Source organism: Anomaloglossus baeobatrachus, chromosome 6 (genome assembly GCF_048569485.1).
Source record: "Anomaloglossus baeobatrachus isolate aAnoBae1 chromosome 6, aAnoBae1.hap1, whole genome shotgun sequence".
NCBI lineage: Eukaryota > Metazoa > Chordata > Amphibia > Anura > Aromobatidae > Anomaloglossus > Anomaloglossus baeobatrachus.
This window is the reverse complement of record NC_134358.1, coordinates 69,358,421-69,380,942: the sequence shown is the minus strand read 5'-3', so window position 1 is coordinate 69,380,942 and position 22,522 is coordinate 69,358,421. Positions and strand designations below refer to the sequence as shown.

The following is a 22,522-nucleotide window of genomic DNA, read 5'->3' as shown; positions in this document are numbered from 1 at the left end:
AGAGACTTTTAATACTACATATAATCCTGTCAACAGACGAAAGACAGACAGACCCAGAGAGGGAGAGACAGGCAGAGAGAAACATAGAGAGACAGGCAGAGAGAAATAGACACAAAGAGATAGAAAGAGAGACAGGGAGAAAGAGACAGACAGACACAAAGAGATAGAAAGAGAGACAGGCAGACAGGGAGAGAGAGAGTCAGGGAGAGAGACAGACAGAAGAGAGAGAAACATAGAGAGACAGACTCAAAGAGAGAGACAGGCAGAGAGAGACACAAAGAAATAGAAAGAGACACAGGGAGAAAGAGGCAGACAGACACACAAAGAGAGAGACAGGCAGACAGAGACAGACACAAAGAGAGAGACAGACAGAGAAGAGAGAGAGACAGGCTGACAAACAGAGAGAGAAGCAGACAGACAGAGAGAGAGGCAGACTGAGAGAGACAGGCAGAGACAGACAGGCACAAAGAGAGAGATAGAAAGGCAGACAGGAAGAGAGAGACAGACAGACAGACAATGGGGCAGACAGAGACAGGACGAGGAGAGGAAACTCTGCATCCTACTGGGGGAAGAAGAATCAATGGTTGAGATTGCAGCCCAATATGTCACTACATGTCATAAGCTGAGGGGAAATAAAGACCTCCAAATGGACCATCATTCCCCAAATTTTGGCCCCAACACCCCATCCCCACAACCCTAACCCACTCCCCTGTCACATTTCTTTTCTTGCTTTGGAAATACTGATTGTATTTTGGTCCTGCCAATAAACACTATTTGATTTAATTTTATTTGATTTGGCAGGCAGAGAGAAACAGACACAAAATGAGATAGAAAGAGACAGGCAGACAGGGTTAGAGAGACAGACAGACACAAAGAGAGAGACTGCCAGGCAGAGACAGACACTAATAGAGAGAGACAGGGAGACAGACAGAGACAAAGAGAGACAAAGAGAGACATACAAACGCAAAGAGAGAAACAGAGAGCAAGACAGGGAGAAAGAGAGATAGAGAGGAGAGAGAGACAAAGCGAGACAGGCAGACAGGGAGAGAGAGACACAGAGAGAGACAGACAGACACAAAGAGAGACAGACAAAGAGAGGCAGAGAGAGACCTACAGACGTTAAGACAGAGAGAGACAGGCAGGGAGAGATAGAGAGGAGAAAGAGACATAGACAGGCAGACAGACACAAAGAGAGAGACAGAGAGAGAGACAGACAGAGGAGAGAGACATAGAGTGAGACAGACAGACACAAAGAGAGACAGACAAAGAGAGGCAGAGAGAGACCTACAGACGCTAAGACAGAGAGAGACAGGCAGACAGGGAGAGATAGAGAGGAGAGACATAGACAGGCAGACAGACACAAAGAGAGAGACAGACAGAGGAGAGACACATAGAGAGAGTGAGACAGACAGAGTGGGAGAGAGAGAGACAGTTACTATCCCAGGCAATGCCGGGTACTGCAGCTAGTACTACATACAAGTGCCTTGCAAAAGTATTCGGCCCCTTGAATTTTTCAACCTTTTCCCACATTTCAGGCTTCAAACATAAAGATAAAAATGTTAATGTTATGGTGAAGAATCAACAACAAGTGGTACACAATTATGAAGTTGAACGAAATGTGTTGCTTATTTTAAACTTTCATAATAAAGAATAAACTGAAAATTGGGGCGTGCAATATTATTCATCCCCTTTACTTTCAGTGCAGCAAACTCACTCCAGAGGTTCATTGAGGATATCTGAATGATCCAATGTTGTCCTAAATGACTGAGGATGATAAATATAAGCCGCCTGTGTGTAATCAGGTCTCCGTATAAATGCACCTGCTCTGTGATAGTCTCAGTGTTCTGTTTAAAGTACAGATAGCATCATGAAGACCAAGGAACACAACAGGCAGGTCCGTGATACTGTTGTGGAGAAGTTTAAAGCCGGATTTGGTTACAAAAAGATTTCCACAACTTTAAACATCCCAAGAAGCACTGTGCAAGCGAGGTGGGAGAGTCTGTCCATAGGACAACAAACAGTCGTACACTGCACAAATCTGGCCTTTATGGAATAGTGGCAACAAGAAAGCCATTTCTCAAACATAGCCATAAAAAGTGTCATTTAAAGTTTGCCACAAGCCACCTGGGAGACACCAAACATGCGGAAGAAGGTGCTCTGGTCAGATGAAAAGCAAAATCGAACTTTTTGGGCACAATGCCAACGATATGTTTGGCGTAAAAGCAACACAGCTCATCACCCTGAACACACCATTCCCACTGTCAAACATGGTGGTGGCAGCATCATGGTTTGGGCCTGCTATTCTTCAGCAGGGACAGGGAAGATGGTTAAAATTGATGGGAAGATGGATGGAGCCAAATACAGGACCATTCTTGAAGAAAACCTGTTGGAGTCTGCAAAAGACCTGAGACGGAGACGGAGATTTGTCTTTCAACAAGACAATGTTATCAAACATAAAGCAAAATCTACAATGGAATGGATCACAAATAAACGTATCCAGGTGTTAGAATGGCCAAGTCACAATCCAGACCTGAATCCAATCGAGAATCTGTGGAAAGAGCTAAAAAAAGCTGTTCACAAATGCCTCCATCCAACCTCACTCAGCTCCAGCTGGTTGCAAAGGAAGAATGGGCAATAATTTCAGTCTCTCGATGTGCGAAACTGATAGACACATACCCCAAGCGACTGCAGCTGTAATCGCAGCAAAAGGTGGCGCTACATAGTATTAACTTAAAGGGGACGAATAATAAAGCACACCCAATTTTCAGGTTATTCTTTTTTATAAAAGTTTAAAATAACCAATAAATTTTGTTCAACTTCACAATTGTGTCCCACTTGTTGTTGATTTTTCACCAGAACATTATAATTTTTATCTTTGTTTGAAGCCTAAAATGTGGGAAAAGGTTGACAAATTCAAAGGGGCCGAATACTTTTGCAAGGCACTGTATAATTCTGTCAGCAGACTTATTTTGGAGGAATTCATTTTTTGTAAAACCAAAAAAGGCAAGGGGATGATGGAATAAAATAAAAACAGAGTGTCGTGAAGCATGAGTAGAAGTGCTGGAACAGCAGGGAAATCCCCACATAAGTGCTGCCCTTGTTTACCTTTTTTCTCAAAACTGAAAACCCCTATAATAAGTTGTTGGGCACATAAACATGTGGCTCCATACATCCTCTAATATTCGCCTCACAGACTTTCTTTTCAATACAAAGAATTCCACTATACTGAGCACCATATGGTGGTACAGACTATGCCTACAGCTTAATAGGCCTTCATGTTCCTCCATACAAATAAATGACCAACCCTACAGGAGTTTAAGTCACAAAAGAATGAAAAAGGAGACTATTAAAAATAGATTGTCCTACATACAGTAAGTGAAGTGTCACGATTTCTCTGCAGAGCATCTTGCAGACAAGAAGATGTTCTGCTGCATTTTCCTGAATTACATTCCTCACAGTTACTATTCCTTTGTGCAGAGCATCTTGCCTTTGGAGATGCTCTGCTGCACCTTCCTGAGTTACTGAGCTAGCAGCTTGATTGACAGCACAGGATTCCATGTTGGTGCTGATTACTCAGGTGTTCCTCCTTAATGGTAATTGCTCAGGCTTCTTACTGAGCATGCTCGCCCAGAACTTTGCCAGTTGTATTTTCTGGTTCTACTGTTGCCTCTGCTAGTGTTCTGATCCCGGACTGCTACTTGACTCTTCTCTGCCCGCTACCTGCTCCAGTCATGACCTCCTGCCCATTAACCTCAGACTGTTATCTGTCCACTAGAAAAAATAAACCTGGCTCACTGTCTTAGTTGGGTGCTCTGGAGAAAAATTAGCCTCAGAAACATAAATATAGCTCCGGCACTCCTTGGAAAAAATTGCTATAAGTCTCGGGTGGTGCTGAATGCGTTTTTATTAAATCAAAAAATGAAGTCTGTCCCAACGTTTCGGTCTACATCAGACCTTTATCAAGGGATCTATCAGACTAGAGTAATGTGAAATAAATATGCACCAACGGACAACAAGTGTAGTCATCAAACGCTCTGACAGTAGGGTTGGGTACTGTGACCGTGTGACTCAGGTAGTGTATTATGCTAATCGCACGAGAAATAGGAGAAGTCTCATTTGCAATACCTCGGGGGCGAGATACTTTTGTATTCTGCGCATGTGCTGGCGGGCAGAAAAAGGAGGAGGGGGGGACCCAAACTAATGTGCAGGGTATTATGTCCAAAGGAGTGGCCTGAACAATCAGGATTGGAATCACAATCACAGTAGTTCTCGGTCGAAGGTAACGACCGTGCAATTTCAGTCAAGTATTAAGGAATGTCATATGGCTGTCATTCAGTGTATATACAAGTTTGCTCTGGAAAGCCACAATGGCAAGTCTTCAATAGGATCAAATGAAGGATCATACGATTTAGGTGCTGGGCAACAGTAACAGCTGCAGGCTTAATATGGTAAAATCCGTGCAGAATCGTCAGAAGAAAGATAGGGGATATGCAACCAGCGCTGAACTGTGCCTATGTCCTGGTGGGTGTGTATAGACCGGATGCTCCGGAGCATCCGGTCTATACACACCCACCCGGACATAGGCACAGTTCAGCGCTGGTTGCATATCCCCTATCTTTCTTCTGACGATTCTCCACGGATTTTACCATATTAAGCCTGCAGCTGTTACTGTTGCCCAGCAACTAGATCGTATGATCCTTCATTTGATCCTATTGAAGACTTGCCATTGTGGCTTTCCAGAGCAAACTTGTATATACACTGAATGACAGCCATATGACATTCCTTAATACTTGACTGAAATTGCACGGTCATTACCTTCGACCGAGAACTACTGTGATTGTGATTCCAATCCTGATTGTTCAGGCCACTCCTTTGGACATAATACCCTGCACATTAGTTTGGGTCCCCCCCTCCTCCTTTTTCTGCCCGCCAGCACATGCGCAGAATACAAAAGTATCTCGCCCCCGAGGTATTGCAAATGAGACTTCTCCTATTTCTCGTGCGATTAGCATAATACACTACCTGAGTCACATGGTCACAGTACCCAACCCTACTGTCAGAGCGTTTGATGACTACACTTGTTGTCCGTTGGTGCATATTTATTTCACATTACTCTAGTCTGATAGATCCCTTGATAAAGGTCTGATGTAGACCGAAACGTTGGGACAGACTTCATTTTTTGATTTAATAAAAACGCATTCAGCACCACCCGAGACTTATAGCAATTTTTTCCAAGGAGTGCCGGAGCTATATTTATGTTTCTGTTATCTGTCCACGTCTCTGTTTTCTCCCTGAACCTATTAGGGTAAGTTCACACTTCCATTTTTTTTGGTTCCGTCGCAATCCGTCGCCTTAAGGAATTATGGTATCCTGCAAAATATTTTGCAGGAATCCGTTTTTTTCCCCATAGACTTCTATTAACGACGGATTGCGACGGATGGCCTTGCATTGCATCCGCCGTGTGACTGATCCGTCGTTTACTGACTGACCGTCAGGCGGGAGCAACGCTGAATGTAACGTTTTTTGGAGTGGCAAAAAACCGGACTCTGCAGGTGTCCATCGCCATCCGTCATTTGTTATAATGGATGTCTATAATGCTGGATTCCGCCGTAGTCCGTCACACGTAGGAATCCAGTGCTGGATTCTGTCATGCTCTACTGAGCATGCCCAGCATGTTTGGCACACCCATTGGGCTGTTCCAAACATAAATGGATCACGACGGATCCGTTAAAAAAATGGACGCGCAACAGATGTAACGGACACGACGGATCAGTTTTTTCACAGGATTCCTGTGAATGAAATCCTGTGAAATAACACAACCGTTGCATCAGTTGACATCTAAAAAACGACGGACCCGCATATTTGAATAGTAAGTCGGTAACAGACACATACACACATTATATATACAGTCGGTGAATTAGGTATTGAACACGTGACCAAATTTTTTAAGTATATTTCTAAAGGTGCTATTGACCTGAATTTCTCACCAGATATCGGTACTAACCCATCCAATCCACACAGGCAAAGAAATCAACCCATAGATGTCTGTCCATACATTTAGTGATGTGTAATAATGAGAAATATCACATGGAAAAAGTACTGAACACACTGAAATTTATTTAATACTTCTTACAAAAGCCTTTGTTGGTGATGACATCTTCAAGATGCCTCTTGAATGGAGAAACTAGTCGCATGCATTGCTCAGGTGTGATTTTGGGCCATTCTTCAACACAAACACTCTTCAAATCTTGAAGGTCCTGTGGGCTTCTTCTATGAACTGAGCTTTAGTTCCTTCCATACATTCCCTGTTGGTTGATGTCAGGTGCTCGGCTTGAACATTCTAGCATTCTTTATTTTGTTTCTCTGAAATCAATTAACAGTTTCCTTGCCTGTGTGTTTGGGGTCAATTTCTTGCTGAAATGTCCACCATTATTTCATCTTCACCATCCAAGTAGATGGCGGCAGATTTTTATCAAGAATGTCTCGGTACATTTGTTCATTCATCCTTGCTTCAATTATATGAAGTTTGCAGTGCCATATGCTGAAATAATCCCATCTCATTGAAGACCTCTCCTCATGCTTACTACTCATCCGATGCTGTTGCCGAGGGCGGCGCATGTGCCCTCGCCTCTTTTTCCCTCTTCAAGACCAATGCCGTCCCGTTGGCTTTAGGTGTGTTGTGGTTAGGTGCTGCTGCTGGGGGCGGCTTCTTTTCTGTTGTGACAATGCGCACTCCCGCGGCCTAGAACAGGGAAAAGGAGGCAAGGGCACATGCGCCGCCCTCAGCAATAGCATCTGGTAAGTAGGTAGCATGAGGAGACGTCTTCAATATGATGGGATTTTTAATTCTGTACTGTACAGCTCATTGCCAAGGTTACTGTGTACCTCAGTGTTGGCCGGTCTTCTATGCAGGGAGTGTGTGCTTTCAAGCTGCTTGCTATACAGCTTGTGGGCACGGCTCTGAAGCCAGCGGTGTCCTCACACTTCTATAATGCACCCACTGCTAGCAGTAATGTAGGAGTGCACAGTTTGGGTCAGCGGTTTAGCTATGCTAGTTGGTTGAACTGTCAATCTTCAGTAATGCATTGCTAACCAGCAAGCAAGAAACCAAGAAGTCGCTGAGCGGTCAGTGCCTGCAGATAGGAATAGGAAAAGAAAGCGCCAACCTCCAGCGCTGCATCAAGGGCATCTTGTGCGCTGTACCCAAAACATCTGTCCAGTCTGGCTGGGCTCATATCACTAATCATGCTGCAAGTCTTTTTAAGGAGTCGGACTTTGGTTGCACTTGTGAGTTTCCATTTCATCCAGAGAGTATATTTGCGGTATTTAATGCTGATATCCTCCATTAGATTTTCAAGTCCGACATTGAGACATTCTAGATGTGACATTACATGAACTTATGCACTTTAGAGCTGTGATGAAATGTTGATGGTAAGCCATATCGGGTAATGGAGCTTTGGAATTGTTCTCCATGGTAATCAATAAAATTCACCTTTTGGGACCTTATCAAACCTTGGAACTTGAGTTTAATGGACAATTCCAATGTTTGCTTCACTAGTCCCACAACATTACGACTTTTGACCTTAGACTCCATCTTTCTAAACATGGAAGAGGTGGCTGTGCATGAGTGTAAAGGCCCCATCACACGCTACGATATATCTAACGATATGTCGTCGGGGTCACGGAATTCGTGACGCACATCCGGCATCTTTAGAGATGTCGTAGCGTGTGACACGTCCAAACGGCTGTTAACGAGCAAAAATACTCACCTTATCGTTGCTTGTTGACACGTCGTTCATTTTCATAATGTCGTTCCTCCTTCTGCGCGCCGGTTGTTTGTCCTTCCCGAGGCAGCACATATCGCTGCGTGTGACACCCCGGGAACGACGAACACAGCTTACATTCCTCCTCCGGCAATGCGTAAGGAAGGAGGTGGTCGGGATGTTGCATCCCGCTCATCTCCGCCCCTCCGCTTCTATTGGGCTGCCGCTGTGTGACGTCGAACGTCCCTCCCCCTTCAGGAAGAGGATGTTCGCCGCCCACAGCGACGTCGTTAGGGAGATAAGTACATGTGACGGGGATTAACGACATTGTGCGCCACGGGCAATGAATTGCCCGTGACGCACAAACGACAGGGCCGGGTGCGATCCCTCATGCGATTGCACGATATATCGTACCATGTGACGCCGCCTTAAGTCTTTTCTGGAAGCTCACTTTATTAATTGGTAAAATAAATATAGATAATGTGTTATAAGTGTTTCAAAAAACGTAGATCAGGGTCTCGCCAATGTTTCATAGAAAGTAAATCGAGGTTTCGCCAATGAGACTCGCTGCTTGTAAATGGACTCCATTGAACGCAACTATCAATAAATATGTGGCCAGTAATTCCATTTAAATAAATGCAAATTTGGAGCACGTTTCCTTTGACAATGTGCATGTCAGCGCCCCGTTTTTCAGATAAATACAGGTCCCAATGGTGTGATCCAGAGATGGTGCAAATCCATTTGCACGACGAGGTCCAGCAGTCAGGTGAGTATTCTGTGGCCTTCGTTCAGTAACCCTGTGATCCACCTCCTATCTCCCGGCATCGGAAGCTCTTCTTTTGCTTAGCTGTCCTGGCATGATGTTGTGTCAGGCCGGGCAATCAGAAGAAAAGCCGGATGGTTGGAGGTAGTTGTGAGGTCTGCCCGGAACCAAAGCCTCAGTATGGCCGGCATGGACAGACTAGAGGTAAGCTACCCACTCGGCAGAATCCCAAGAACCCCGAAATCCTTTCACCATTATACAGGGATCTGGAATTACTACAGGGTCCAAGAGATTGCTGCCTATGGAAGGCTGCAGTCAGGAGAAGAGTAGTAGTCAGGCACTGTCAAAACCAGGAGTTGTAAAAAGGGACAAAAATGGTAAGCAAGAACGTAGCCCGGAAGCTAGGCCAAGGTCAAACCGGAGATGGGAGCCGAGTACAAAACACGGCAGGCAGGAGAGTTGTCAGTGATCAGGCAGAGGTCAAAACATGGGAATCAGAATTCAAGAGCAGGGTGTGAACCAGAGACCAGCAGAATACTATATGACTAAATCTGGCGGCGATCAGCAGACAGAAGGATTGAGAACGGTGCCTTCCCACTGTCTGTGGCTGAAAGATGGTAACCTCATCTGGAAGGTATACACCACCACAGTCAGCCAGTGGTACTGCAGGTCCCAGGGAAACCCAACTTAGTGGATGGGCGGAGCCTGTGCCCACCAGAGCTGGTACTGACTCCTCCCCTATAACCAGCACTGCCCACAGCAGGAAAACTGTGGCACCTGGTGACCGAAGCAGAGGTCGCAGGAGTGGACTCTGGTGAAGATGTTACAGTAGGAGGTGGCTCACAAGGCTACTATCACACGGCCACAGAATCCTGACCTGACCGCTGAGTCGGGTCCTGAACTGATTGTCATCAACTCTAGTGGAATAACATCTACTACAGTACAGACCAAAAGTTTGAACACACCTTTTCATCTCTAGAACAACTGTTAAGAGGAAACTTTGTGCAGCAGGCCTTCATGGTAAAATAGCTGCTAGGAAACCACAGACAACAAGCAGAAGAGACTTGTTTGGGCTAAAGAACACAAGGAATGGACATTAGACCAGTGGAAATCTGTGCTTTGGTCTGATGAGTCCAAATTTGAGATCTTTGGATCCAACCACCGTGTCTTTGTAGAAAAGGTGAACGGATGGACTCTATATGCCTGGTTCCCACCGTGAAGCATGGAGGAGGAGGTGTGATGGTGTGGGGGGGCTTTGCTGGTGACACTGTTGGGGATCTATTCAAAATTGAAGGCATACAGAACCAGCATAGCTACCACAGCATCTTGCAGCCGCATGCTATTCCATCTGGTTTGCGTTTAGTTGGACCATCATTTATTTTTCAATAGGACAATGACCCCAAACACACCTCCAGGCTGTTTAAGGGCTATTTGACTAAGAAGGAGAGTGGTGGGGTGCTACGCCAGATGACCTGGTCTCCACAGTCACCAGACCTGAACCCAATCGAGATGGTTTGGGGTGAGCTGGACCGCAGAGTGAAGGCAAAAGGGCCAACAAGTGCTGAGCATCTCTGGGAACTCCTTCAAGACTGTTGGAAAACCATTTCCGGTGACTACCTCTTGAAGCTCATCAAGAGAATGCCAAGAGGGTGCAAAGCAGTAATCAAAGCAAAAGGTGGCTACTTTGAAGAACCTAGAATAGAAGACATATTTTCAGTTGTTTCACATTTTTTGTTAAATATTTCATTCCACATGTGTTAATTCATAGTTTTGATGCCTTCAATGCGAATCTACAATTTTCAGAGTCCTGAAAATAAAGAAAACTCTTTGAATGAGAAGGTGTGTCCAAACTTTTGGTCTGTACTGTATATACGTATATACTGATGGCACATCTTGTGGCTATAGGTGTAAATAATATGGAGAAATGTCTTAGATTGCAATACCCTTTTAAAATGGGAAATATTGAATATTACAATTTAGACAATTTTTGGGAGCAGTGTCTGGATCACTGTGGGTTGGTCCTCAAGTGGAAAACCAGAGTAGTCTTCAGATTCTTGCTAGGCTTGGATTGGTAGGTGTGGGCGGTATGGTGAGAGGTTGGGGTATCAGTAGGACAAGTAAGCTTTGTTTCTTTTACAGATAAAGCACCTAAATTACATCTGGTCATTATGAAAGCCGGTTATCCTTAATAAGCATATTAGGTGAACAATGAGCATGGAAATATAACCAGTGATGTGTTAATTCATATGCCGAGTTAACGAATATATCGCTTTTCTCTACATCCATTATTTATTGTTACTTTTATCTTTGGGAAATAATACAAGTGCAGAAATCTTTGGTTTTGTGGTTCAGCACTGGAATATCTGTTCCAGCATCACAATATATGCTTTGTGCAAAAGATGCACATGACGTATCCACAGGAAGAGCGGATAAACACTTGGACATAATGTATCGCTCCTTATCTTGTGACCAGGAGTGAGGCAGAAGCTAGCAAAGTATCAGACGTCTGTGTTTAAAAACTTATGTGAAAAAAATAGTACTGGTGTCATCAGTGTTTTGGAGCAGTGTGTGGTCCGTGTGTCCATTTTTACCATCAGTGTCATCTGTGTGTTATCCGTGTGCCCATGCTTACCATCAGTGTGTCATCCGTGTGTCCATGTTTACCATCAGTGTGTCATCCGTGTGTCCATTTTTACCATCAGTGCCATCCGTGTGTCCAATTTTATCATCAGTGTCATCCGTGTGTCCATTTTTACCATCAGTGTCATCCGTGTGTCCAATTTTACCATCAGTGCCATCCGTGTGTCCAATTTTATCATCAGTGTCATCCGTGTGTCAATTTTACAATCAGTGTCATCCGTGTGTCCATTTTTACCATCAGTGTCATCCGTGTGTCCGATTTTATCATCAGTGTCATCCGTGTGTCCATTTTTACCATCAGTGTCATCCGTGTGTCCAATTTTACCATCAGTGCCATCCGTGTGTCCAATTTTACCATCAGTGTCATCCGTGTGTCCATTTTTACCATCAGTGTCATCCGTGTGTCCATTTTTGCCATCAGTGTCATCTGTGTGTCCATTTTTGCCATCAGTGTCATCCGTGTGTCCATTTTTGCCATCAGTGTCATCCGTGTGTCCATTTTTGCCATCAGTGTCATCCGTGTGTCCATTTTTGCCATCAGTGTGTCAACTGTATGTCCATTTTTACCATCAGTGTGTCATCCGTGTGTCATCCGTGTGTCCATTTTTACCATCAGTGTCATCCGCGTGTCCAATTTTATCATCAGTGTGTCATCCGCGTGTCCAATTTTATCATCAGTGTCATCCATGTGTCCTTTTTTACCATCAGTGTCATCTGTGTGTCCATTTTTGCCGTCAGTGTGTCAACTGTATGTCTATTTTTACCATCAGTGTGTCAACTGTCAACTGTATGTCCCTTTTTACCATCAGTGTCATCCGTGTGTCCAATTTTATCATCTGTGTCTCATCCATGTGTCTATTTTTACCATTCGTGTCATCCGTGTGTCCATTTTTGTCGTCAGTGTCATAAGTGTTTTTCACAGATGGGTAAATAAATATTTTACAAAGCTTCTCCTATCGGCACTATTCCCATGCGATATTTGGTGTGGCATATGGTGGGCTTTCTAGACACCCGCTGATAGGATTCCGGTGGTGCTCTGCTTTCAAGTGATGGAAGTAATATATTCCAAAGAAGTGAAAAAGTGGCACATCACCTTCCTTATAACAATATCTTCTTTATTCAAAAGTCCTTATTCAGACATCCTGGTTTTTCAGGGATACTACATGTACCCATTATCCGATGATATGGATGAAAAGGGCCAATACAAGTCTATGAAGCACATGTACAGCAGACGGATGGGATTTGTGTACCATCTGTGTTCAGTATGTATTTTACATGGCAAATAATAGCTTTGTAATTTATTTGTTTATCCTTCTGTGAAAAACACTGATGGTAAAAACGGACACACGGAGCGTACACTAATGACACCGATGCTATTTTTTCATGTATGCAACTTTATGAGGCCTTGCTTAATGTGGAAGAAATGGCATTATTTTTAGTAATTATTAGGGAGGTCATACAAAATATTGTTTTATGTATATTAATTTTGTTGTGATACAATTATAGATAACAAAGATGTTTGCTATCATTTTATATACTAACCATTTTTACACTAAATCACTTGTGGATTGATTATTAGATATTTGAGATCGGCGGCTCCAATCGGATTTAAAAATTGGGGCCTGCAATTAATCCCTAATAGCTGCCCAGATACTGATCCCTATATAAATCTATGGGGACCTTAATATTGTGCTTTAAAATGTTGGTAGAAAGGCTAGGGGGATTAAAGCAGGAGCATTATATTTACCTAGTCTCCCGCGAGGCTGTAACGCTACTTCTGGGGCTGCTCGTTACCCTCATACATATTCACTGTTTTCCCCCGCCCACTGGCAGTCTGAGTGTCTGATTGGTTGCAGTCAGACTGCGCCCCCACAACATCTCCTTGCAAAAATATTGCATCAAAACTGCATCGTATTTTGATGCGTTTTTTTTGCCAGAAGATGCAGATTTGGTACAGGAATATGGTGTATAAATTTCAGCAGTGCATATGTATGAGGGTTAACGAGCAGCCCGGATGTAGTGTTACAGCCACGTGAGAGACTTGCTAAGTATAACGCTCCTGCTTCAATCCAGATTTTCTTTCTTTTTCCTTTCTTTTTTTTTAAATTATCCGGGTAGCCAAATCAGAATAGTTACATGGAATTCCCTGAGAATTGTGTGTTTGGGGGTTGTGTTGATTTTTTAATTTTGGCAATATCTTTTTTTCCCATATCATGAAATGAAACATCACCCAATACCATTGATGTCTAGTGGCAGCTTGGTTTATTCTCCCATTGAAAACTCTTTTACGTGACCAAGTATTCATGTGTATATGGGCGTTGCGATCTATTAATCTATGTATTACTCTGTCTATCTACCCACCTATCTTTGTATCTATCCCTATCCTATCGATTTTTTATTTTATCTGTATATACCGTATATCTTTATCACATCAGTCTGAATATCTGTTGGAGTAGTTCTTACTCCAATTATAAGTTTCAGGGCTTCATTCTACGACGTCTGTGAGAATTAGAGAAATACACAGCCATGTTATTTCCAAAGCTCTCCAAATTAATTTATTGAGAATCAAGTCTTTTTTATACTCTGCAGAAATATAGGCGTACCTTGTATAAAGTTAAGCGTTTCTTACATGATAGCAAATAGTAGAATACATAACGGCATAATAAGTAAAGCCACTTCCAGCAGCTTAGCTACACCCCATGAACAAGTCTTTGTTGCAAAAGTGAAATCCCACACCCTAAGAACTTTTTGGCAGGCTTGAAGACATTAAGTCTTTCTTACTTTAACATTATCTATCAATCTATTCAAATTTTGTTGTTGTTTCAAACTTTCACTAATGATGGCTTCAATGTGACTGACTGAAGCAATACCCTATATATCAGAATTATGTAACTACTGAAATCTACAGCACTTAAAAGAAAATTCAGATAGCTGTAATTCAATACCTTATCCTAAAATCAGGTAATTGTCTAGCAAGTGTAGGATTGCTTCATTCCAACTGATCATAAGGAAGTCACTCTGCTGGAGGAAGTGGCTATCTGTTGAAGGAAGTGGCTATATGTAAGAGGACGTTGGTATCTGTAGGAGGAAGTCTGTAAGAGAAAGTCACTGTCAAGCTGTGAATAGGGGGCGCAAGGACTTAGTGGAGATTGAACTCCAAAGTGCAGTAATACTAAAGCCCACCAGAGATTGCTAGGACAAGAGTAAAGGGTACTTTACACGCTGCAATATCGGTACCGATATCGCTAGCGAGCGTACGCGCCCCCGTCGGTTGTGCGACACAGGCAAATCGCTGCCCGTGTCGCACAGTATCGCTTACACCTGTCACACATACTTACCTGCCTAGCAACGTCACTGTCACCAGCAAACCACCTCCTTTCTAAGGGGGCGGTTTGTTCGGCATCATAGCGACGTCACTAAGTGGCCACCCAATAGCAGATGAGGGGCGGAGATGAGCGGGCCAAACATCCCGCCCACCTCCTTCCTTCCTCATTGCCGGCGGGACACAGGTACGGTGAGTTTCCTCGTTCCTGCGGTGTCACACATAGCGATGTGTGCTGCGGCAGGAACGATAAATAACCTCGCTGCTCACCTGTCAACGATTTTTGGTGTTGGAGCAACCTCTCCAATACCAAAGATTTTTACCTCTTTTGCGATCGTTTTAGGTCGCTCAGAGGTGTTACATGCTGCGATGTCGCTAACAACGCCGGATGTGCATCACAAACACCGTGACCCCAACGATATATCATTAGCGATGTCGCAGCGTGTAAAGCACCCTTAAGAGTAGTCAGACAAGCCAAAGTTAAACCGAGATGTCACATCAAAATAGGGGAGTGAGCAAGTCAAAGTCAAATGGAAGCAAGAGGGTCAGAAGCTGAAAAGTCACGTAAACAGCCGAGGAGGAGCAAAGCCACAGTCAGGAGACGTTACCGAGGTCAGAGGTCGGGACTGCACGTAAGTACAAAGGTGGGGCTGGAGGCAGAGACACAGGACCAGGGTCAGGTAGACAGGGCGGACAGACATTACAGGGGAAACGGCGGTCAGGGAGAGGTAAGCTAGTAGTGTGACAGATCAGAGCAAGCTCACAGGAACCAGTGCGCACGCTGCAGAGCAGGAACTATTACTGGCAGTGTCCGGGAGGAGTCCACACCATAATAAAGCTGTGAGAGTCCCGGAACAAGGCATGACTGAACAGACCCCTCCCACCTGATAACCCCGTCAGAGCCAAGCAATAGCCATGACAGTCACTTTATGTAAGAGGAGGTCACCAACTGTATGAGACAGTCACTTTATATACGAGGAAGTCGTTATCTGTAGGAGGAAGTCGCTATCTATAAGAGGAAGTTACTATATGTTAGCTGTTAGAGGAATTCACTGTCTTTAGGAGGAAGGCACTATCTGTTAGAGGAAGTCTCTATCTGTAGGAGAAAGTCGCTATCTGTAAGAGGAAGTCGCTATCTGTAAGAGGAAGTCGCTATCTGTAGGAGGAAGTCGATATCTGTTAGAGGAAGTCGCTCTATATAAGAGGAAGTTGCTGTCTGTAGAAGGAAGTCGCTATTTGTAAGAGGAAGTCGCTTAATGTAGGAGGAAGTTGCAGTCTGTAAAAGGAAGTCGCTATCTGTAAGAGGAAGTTGGTCTCTGTTAGAGGAAGTTGCCATTGTAAAAGGAAGTCGCTCTTTGTAGGAGGAAGTCGCTTTATAGGAGGAAGTCGCTATCTATTAGAGGAACTACGCTCTGTAGGAGGAAGTCGCTCTCTGTAGGAGGAAGTCGCTATTTGTAGGAGGAAGTCGCTTTATAGGAGGAAGTCGCTATCTGTTAGCGACTTCCTCCTACAAAGCGTAGTTCCTCTATCTGTAGGAGGAAGTTGCTCTCTGTAGGAGGAAGTCGCTATTTGTAGGAGGAAGTCGCTTTATAGGAGGAAGTCGCTATCTGTTAGAGGAACTACGCTTTGTAGGAGGAAGTCGCTATCTGTAAAAGGAAGTCGCTCTCTGTAGGAGGAAGTCGCTATTTATAAGAGGAAGTCGCTTAATGTAGGAGGAAGTCGCAATTTGTAGGAGGAAGTCGCAGTCTGTAAAAGGAAGTCGCTATCTGTAAGAGGAAGTTGGTCTCTGTTAGGGGAAGTTGCAATTGTAAAAGGAAGTTGCTCTTTGTAGGAGGAAGTCGCTTTATAGGAGGAAGTCGCTATCTGTAAGAGGAAGTCACTCTCTGTAGGAGGAAGTCGCTACCTGTTAGAGGAAGTCGCTATCTATAAGAAGATGTCGCTCTCTGTAAGAGGAAGTCGATATCTGTTAGAGGAAGTCACTATCTATAAGAGGAAGTTGCTATCTATACAAGGAAGTCGCTATCTGTTAGAAGAATTCGCTATCTATAGGAGGAAGTCGCCATCTGTAGACCGGGACAGAGCTTTGGATTTTGAGTTTCATTAGTGCTATACCTGATCACTATACAGTCACAGTACTCCGGTACCCGGCTATAGAGGTCTGTATCCAGTATACTGCAGCTTGGTAAAGTGAAGGGGTAACCACACTGCGCACACATTGCTATGTACGGTATTACACTGACCATTTCTGATAACCTTTCCCAAATTTTTTGATAATTTACAATTGTCAAGAAATCGAAAAAGCATCCTAAACCATCTGTCTGCCCCACGTTCCCGACCCCCTCTCTGTCCCTCCCGAATGAAGCTGCCTCCACCGCCACCATGTTTTTGAGGCTTTGTCTTTTATCCACTTACTGTTGTGTTTCTGACAAGTTTTAATTTCTCTTGGTTTGTGCTAGAAGTAACTTGGGAAGACCAGCAGAGAAAGGTGAATGGTGCAATAACTGATGACAAACAGTTGCCGAGAAAGAAAGCCCATTCTGAGCCAGGTTTGTCAGGGTTTTTGGAAACCACCTGTAAAAGCATGAGGCTTGCACACGTATGGCATACAGGAAGAGCTCATGCTTTTGTATTGAGTGTGTTCATCATGTGCGCTCCTCACTTTGGTGTGAAATGTCTAGGCTTAGTCTGTGAGAGTGAGACCTTTAACTCAGTGTTGTGTATCATCCCTTTTCAGATATTTGGTCATTCCAAAAATTCCAAATTTGAAATTCCAGAATTTTTTTTTCTTAATTCTTGTATTATCACTGACATGGAGGAGATCATTTCTCTTCACTGTAGTAGCATTTAGGATCTTATTGAAAGTCTTAACTGAAAATTCTGTTCTATAACTTTTTATTTTTATTTTTATAAACCTCAAAATTTCCTGCATAGAAACATGATCACATTTTGGCAGCCTACATCCACCACTAGGGGGAGCACAAGAGCTTACTGCATACTGTTACTGAGTATTGACTAATAAGCTCCCTCTAGTGGTGGCTGAAGGCAGCCATCATTTTATTATTTTAATTTACATATGTTACTTGGAGCACTGTTATCAGTACAGGAAATGTAAATCTTGACAAAAAGTGCACATTCACTTTAAGGCACAAGACAAGTTTATATAGTTTCATCCATGTGTTCTGCTATCTCTTTGATCTTACTTTCATGATCAAGGTCATAGTAAGTGATAAGGAGAGTTTAACCTATTCTTGTAATGTGTTCCATAAGTGTTCTCTGACTGCTGATTTACATCCTGGGGATACATATAGACAGACCGATGTGTGTTAACATTCATGTAATCAGTCCATGGATGAGTAATGTAACTACAACAGCCAATATGATACCAGAAAGGACCATAGGGAATGGTCTAACAAAGTCTTGGCTCTCAATCAGAGTAGTACTTTTTAGGAACAGATTCTAGATCTCATGCATTAAAGGAAATCTGTTGGCAAGTTTTTTTCTAGGTAATCTGGGTATTTTGATGCAGGGGCGGAGGCTTTGATTCCAGCAAAGTGTCACTTACTAGGCTGTGTTTCACTGTTTCGATAAGTGTTATCAGCAGGAGATTATCATCACAGGACTAGGAGTTTCATGCCTCCTGGTCATTTCATCCTGTGTAACACCACCCCGATTATTATTAGCAGCTTTTTGTTAATATATACTGTACACAGCTGCCAATTATTCATTTATTCATTTTTATGTATTTATATAGTGCTGTTAATTCCACAGCACTTTACACACATTGGACACACTGTCCCCATTGGGGCTCACAATCTAAATTCCCTATCAGTATGTTTTTGGAGTGTGGGAGGAAACCGGAGAACCCAGGGGAAACCCACGCAAACACGGGGAGAACATACAAACTCCTTGCAGATGGTGTCCTTGGTGGGAATTGAACCCAGGACCCCAGCGCTGCAGACTGCAGTGCTAACCATTGAGCCACCATGCCGTCAGTTATGTGGGTGGGGTTATACACAGCTCAGCTTTCAGAGCTATGCTAGATCTGCAGCAGAGAATATTGATTCGTTCTCAACTGTTGCATCCAGTAATTAAGTGATACGTTGCTGGAATCAGGGTCTTTGCACTTACATCATGCTGCTGTCAGATTACACAACAAAAAGCTGCTGATAGATTCCCTTCAAAGGGGTTGTCCAGCTTTCGAGAAAAAGCTATGCCATCTTTTGTAGAAAGTCCTGGGACAGGTCCATGTTAGACCTGCCCGCCAGCTCCTGCTTCCGGCTCATACTGCGGCTCCTGCTCCAACACAAGCCCCGGGAGCAGGAGCCGGCGGGCAGGTCTAACATGGACCTGTCCCGGGACCTCGGTGATTGTATGGACGCTCCAAACTTACATGTCTTGTAGAAACACTCTTGTTCCGAAGATGTGCTTTACAAATCTATTCATATGATAGTATATTTTGTTCAGACAGGTGCTCTTGAAATTGCAAAAAACTGATTGTAGGTTCCCTTTAACAATGATGTCCTATGCCTGCCCAAATCCCATTGATTGACAGGTCTCTCCCTATGGACACACACATAGAGACCTGTCAGTCAACTGGAGCATAGCAAGGAGAAGCCAGTCGGGAACCCATTTTGGACTAGTAAGCCGAGATATATAGTCCCCTGTTGGCATTTCAAAGTAAGTTTTCTTCAAAAAGATGAAGTGTTTCAGGGAGAAGCCACCAATACTCTTTATATAGATGTCGTTCAGCTGGCAGTTATCTCACCCAACTCTCTCATACGCAGGAGATCATTGCATGAGCACTCCTGTGTTCCCTATGAGAGAGCCCCTGCCAGACTCCCCTGGCGGCTTATGCAGTGGAAAAGAAAGGATCGGACATCTGAAATCAAACATGCCCGATCCTTATCTCCCCCAACAATTACCTGTCAGGGCCCCCATACACATTAGATGGTGATAGTGGCGGGTTTGGTCAATGTTACTCTAATGTGTATGAGAAACATAAAACATTCAGTGTCTGATCCGTGCAGCTCGAAGTTCCTCTGACAATGATGACCTATCCTTTATCAGTGAGAGTATGACCCAAAGGGCTCTTGTCCACTTGCGAGTAAAAAATCCCTACGATACTCGGCCAGAAAAGTGAGTCGAGTGTCCTGTGTATGGTCTGCGTACGGTGTTTTGTTTTTTTTTCTCACATAGCATCCGTATGACATGCGAGCGTCATGCGAGTGCTATGCAAGCAGCGTCAGACTGGCTACCGGACAAATCTCCAGTAATACCAGTCCTGGCTGCGGTTACCTGCACTGAACCCCGAATCTGTCACCTGAGCTCCAGAGATCAGCCCGGTCTGTCTGCAGCTGTCATGAACTGAACTGCAATCGCCGGGGAATCAATCACTCGGCGTTCGCTGTTCAGTCCAGGCTGCACTCCGGAGCTCAGGTGAGAGCTCTGGAGTTCAGTGCATGTAACCGCAGTCAGGCCTGGTATTACTGGAGATTCTTCCGGTAGCCAGTCCGACGCTGTATGCAAGTGTCAAGGATCCGTGAGACATGCGTATGCCATCTGTATGACATGCGTATGCCATCCGTATTACGTTTTATTTCTCGCTCCCATAGGCTTGCATGGGGGTGCGAGAGCGTAGACTCGTTGCAAATCGCAGCATGCTGTGATTTCACCGAGAGCACGAATCATATCGTATAAAAGAAGCTAGAGGACAATGCCTCATAGCTTAACATTGGTGCGAGTGCAATCCAATTTTTAATCGGATCGCACCCGCTCATGAAAATCGCAAGTGGAGAAGAGCCAAAAGAGGCTATAATGCATCATATCTCCATCTCTATCTATAGTCTATAGGGATTTTCACGTCTTTATGTTTGATGGCTCGAGTGTCCACAAATAAGAAAAGAACAAAAGAGAAGCATCCGTTTTTGATGTGAGTAACTAATCAAACTTACTAGTGCAAATCTATGAGTCTGTGAAAAACGAAAAACTTAAACAGCACATTGCCACTATCCTGGGTGCATCCAAACATTGACGGCTTGCTAGGAGACTCGCTACAAACCTCCATTGATTTTTTTTTTTTTTGTTTGTTTTTTTGCATACGACAACTACTGATGAAACGCTGATGATAAAAACTGACACAGATAAAATCTAAGCCAAAACACTGATGGGATCTGGGTCAATGAAGGGAGGGGGGAAACAGAACTAAGCCCTAAGTTTCCTGGATGTTTGAACAGTAATCCAGGGCAGTCTTTTGGGATGTGCCTAAAATGTCCCAAATTTTGAATGTGAATGTTGGTAAGTATAAAATGGAATTAAAATATGTGACCCCCCCCCGTCACCTGCTGCAACAAGGTGACTGATCAGATACGAGGATTGCACAACAAGTGGAGCCAACACTCTACGATATAGAAAGGAGAGCTATCTATCTATCCATTACTAGCTCTCCATCAGTCTATCTATCTTTACGTCTGTCTATTCCTTATCTATTTTTCTATCCTTCTCTCTATCTCTTATGTATCTCTATCTTTCCGTCTACTTATCGATTTATCCCTCTATCTATCCCTCTATCTATCCCTCTATCTATATATCCCTCTATCTATCTATCCATCTATCTATCTATCTATCTATCTATCTATCTATCTATCTATCTATCTATCCATCTATCTATCTATCTATCTATCTATCCCTCTATCTATCCATCTATGCTTCTATCTATCTATGCTTCTATCTATCTATCTATGCTTCTATCTATCTATTTATCTATCTATCTATGCTTCTATCTATCTATTTATCTATCTATCTATGCTTCTATCTATCTATCTATTTATCTATCTAGCTCTTATCGGTCTTTCCATCTATCTATCTATCTATCTATCTATCTATCTTTATATCTTTCTATTTCTTATCTATCCATCTGTTCTAGTATTCTGTTTATCTCTTATGTATGTATAATTCTGTCTACCTATCTCTTATCTATCTCACTATCTCTTATCTATTTTTCTATCTTTCTATCTATCCATCCATCTCTTTATCTATATATCATCTACTGTATATATCTCTCTCTATTGCAGCGTTCTTTGGAGTGATTTTGGAGTATGGACAGTACATATTCCTTTTGCACTTCATATGGAAATTGAATCTGGTCCTTCTTTTGTACTTGTTCCTATTGATTGCCCCACATCCTAAGCAGTTGGCCTTTATAAAGGTATATTATAAACAGTGAAGCTTGCAGCTATTGTCCTGGACAAGTCCCTTTCTCTCCTGTTGTCCTATATTGCTTCTCAATGGTAGATAACTGCAGGACATTATTGTGTATCCACAATGTTGGTCTAGTCACTCTCTATACAGTAGGGTGCATATACTGCAAGAAAGTCTTACAAAAAGAAATCTCGTACACTAAGCTTCTTAGGCTCTGTGCGCACTGGGAAGTGGAATTTTCTTGAGAAAATTCCGCATGCCCTCAAAGATTACCGCACCCGCGGTAAAAAACCGCGGGAAACCGCATCCGAAAACCACATGTGGTTTGCTGCGGTTTTACCGCGGTATTGTTCGCGGTATTGCCGCGGTTTTGCCGCGTGCGGGTTGGGATGTGCTTTATTGCATTCAATGCAATAAAGCACATTGAAGAAAAAAAAAAAAATACATTTAATTCTGATAGTAGATAGAGAGAAGAATAGATAGAGGGATAGATAGATAGACAGATAGATAGAGGGATAGATAGAGGACAGATCGCTACATTTCCCACGGTCGGCAGTGAGTTCACATTACCGACCGTGGGAAATGACCGGTAATTACCTCTGCTGTCTGCTGCATTCAGCGCTGTCTGTGACAGTCGCGGCTGGATGGAAGCAGTGCAGGACGCAGGAGCTGGAGCTGTGTGGATTACGCCGGAGCGGTGGATTACGCCGGAGCTTTGTTTGGGGGGGTTAATAAAATGGTGAACGAGGCTTGTTTGTTTTATTTAAAATAAAGGATTTTTTGGTGTCTGTGTTTTTTCACTTTACTTATGGGTTGATCATGTCAGCTGTCACATAG

At 43.5% G+C, this 22,522-nt stretch overlaps 1 protein-coding gene across 50 annotated transcripts in view; it reads left to right on the top strand.

Moving 5' to 3' along the window:
* Positions 1 to 22,522, top strand: part of RIMS2 (regulating synaptic membrane exocytosis 2) — a 990,720-nt gene that overhangs the window by 806,627 nt on the left and 161,571 nt on the right. For 38 of the 50 annotated variants that reach the window (XM_075353016.1, XM_075352970.1, XM_075352974.1 and 35 more), the window contains one exon: positions 16,945 to 17,034. The exons of the other annotated variants lie outside the window; for them this stretch is intronic. In XM_075353016.1, the coding sequence (XP_075209131.1) occupies positions 16,945 to 17,034 (90 nt within the window). The remainder of the gene's footprint in view (positions 1 to 16,944; positions 17,035 to 22,522) is intronic. 50 annotated transcript variants of the gene reach the window in all.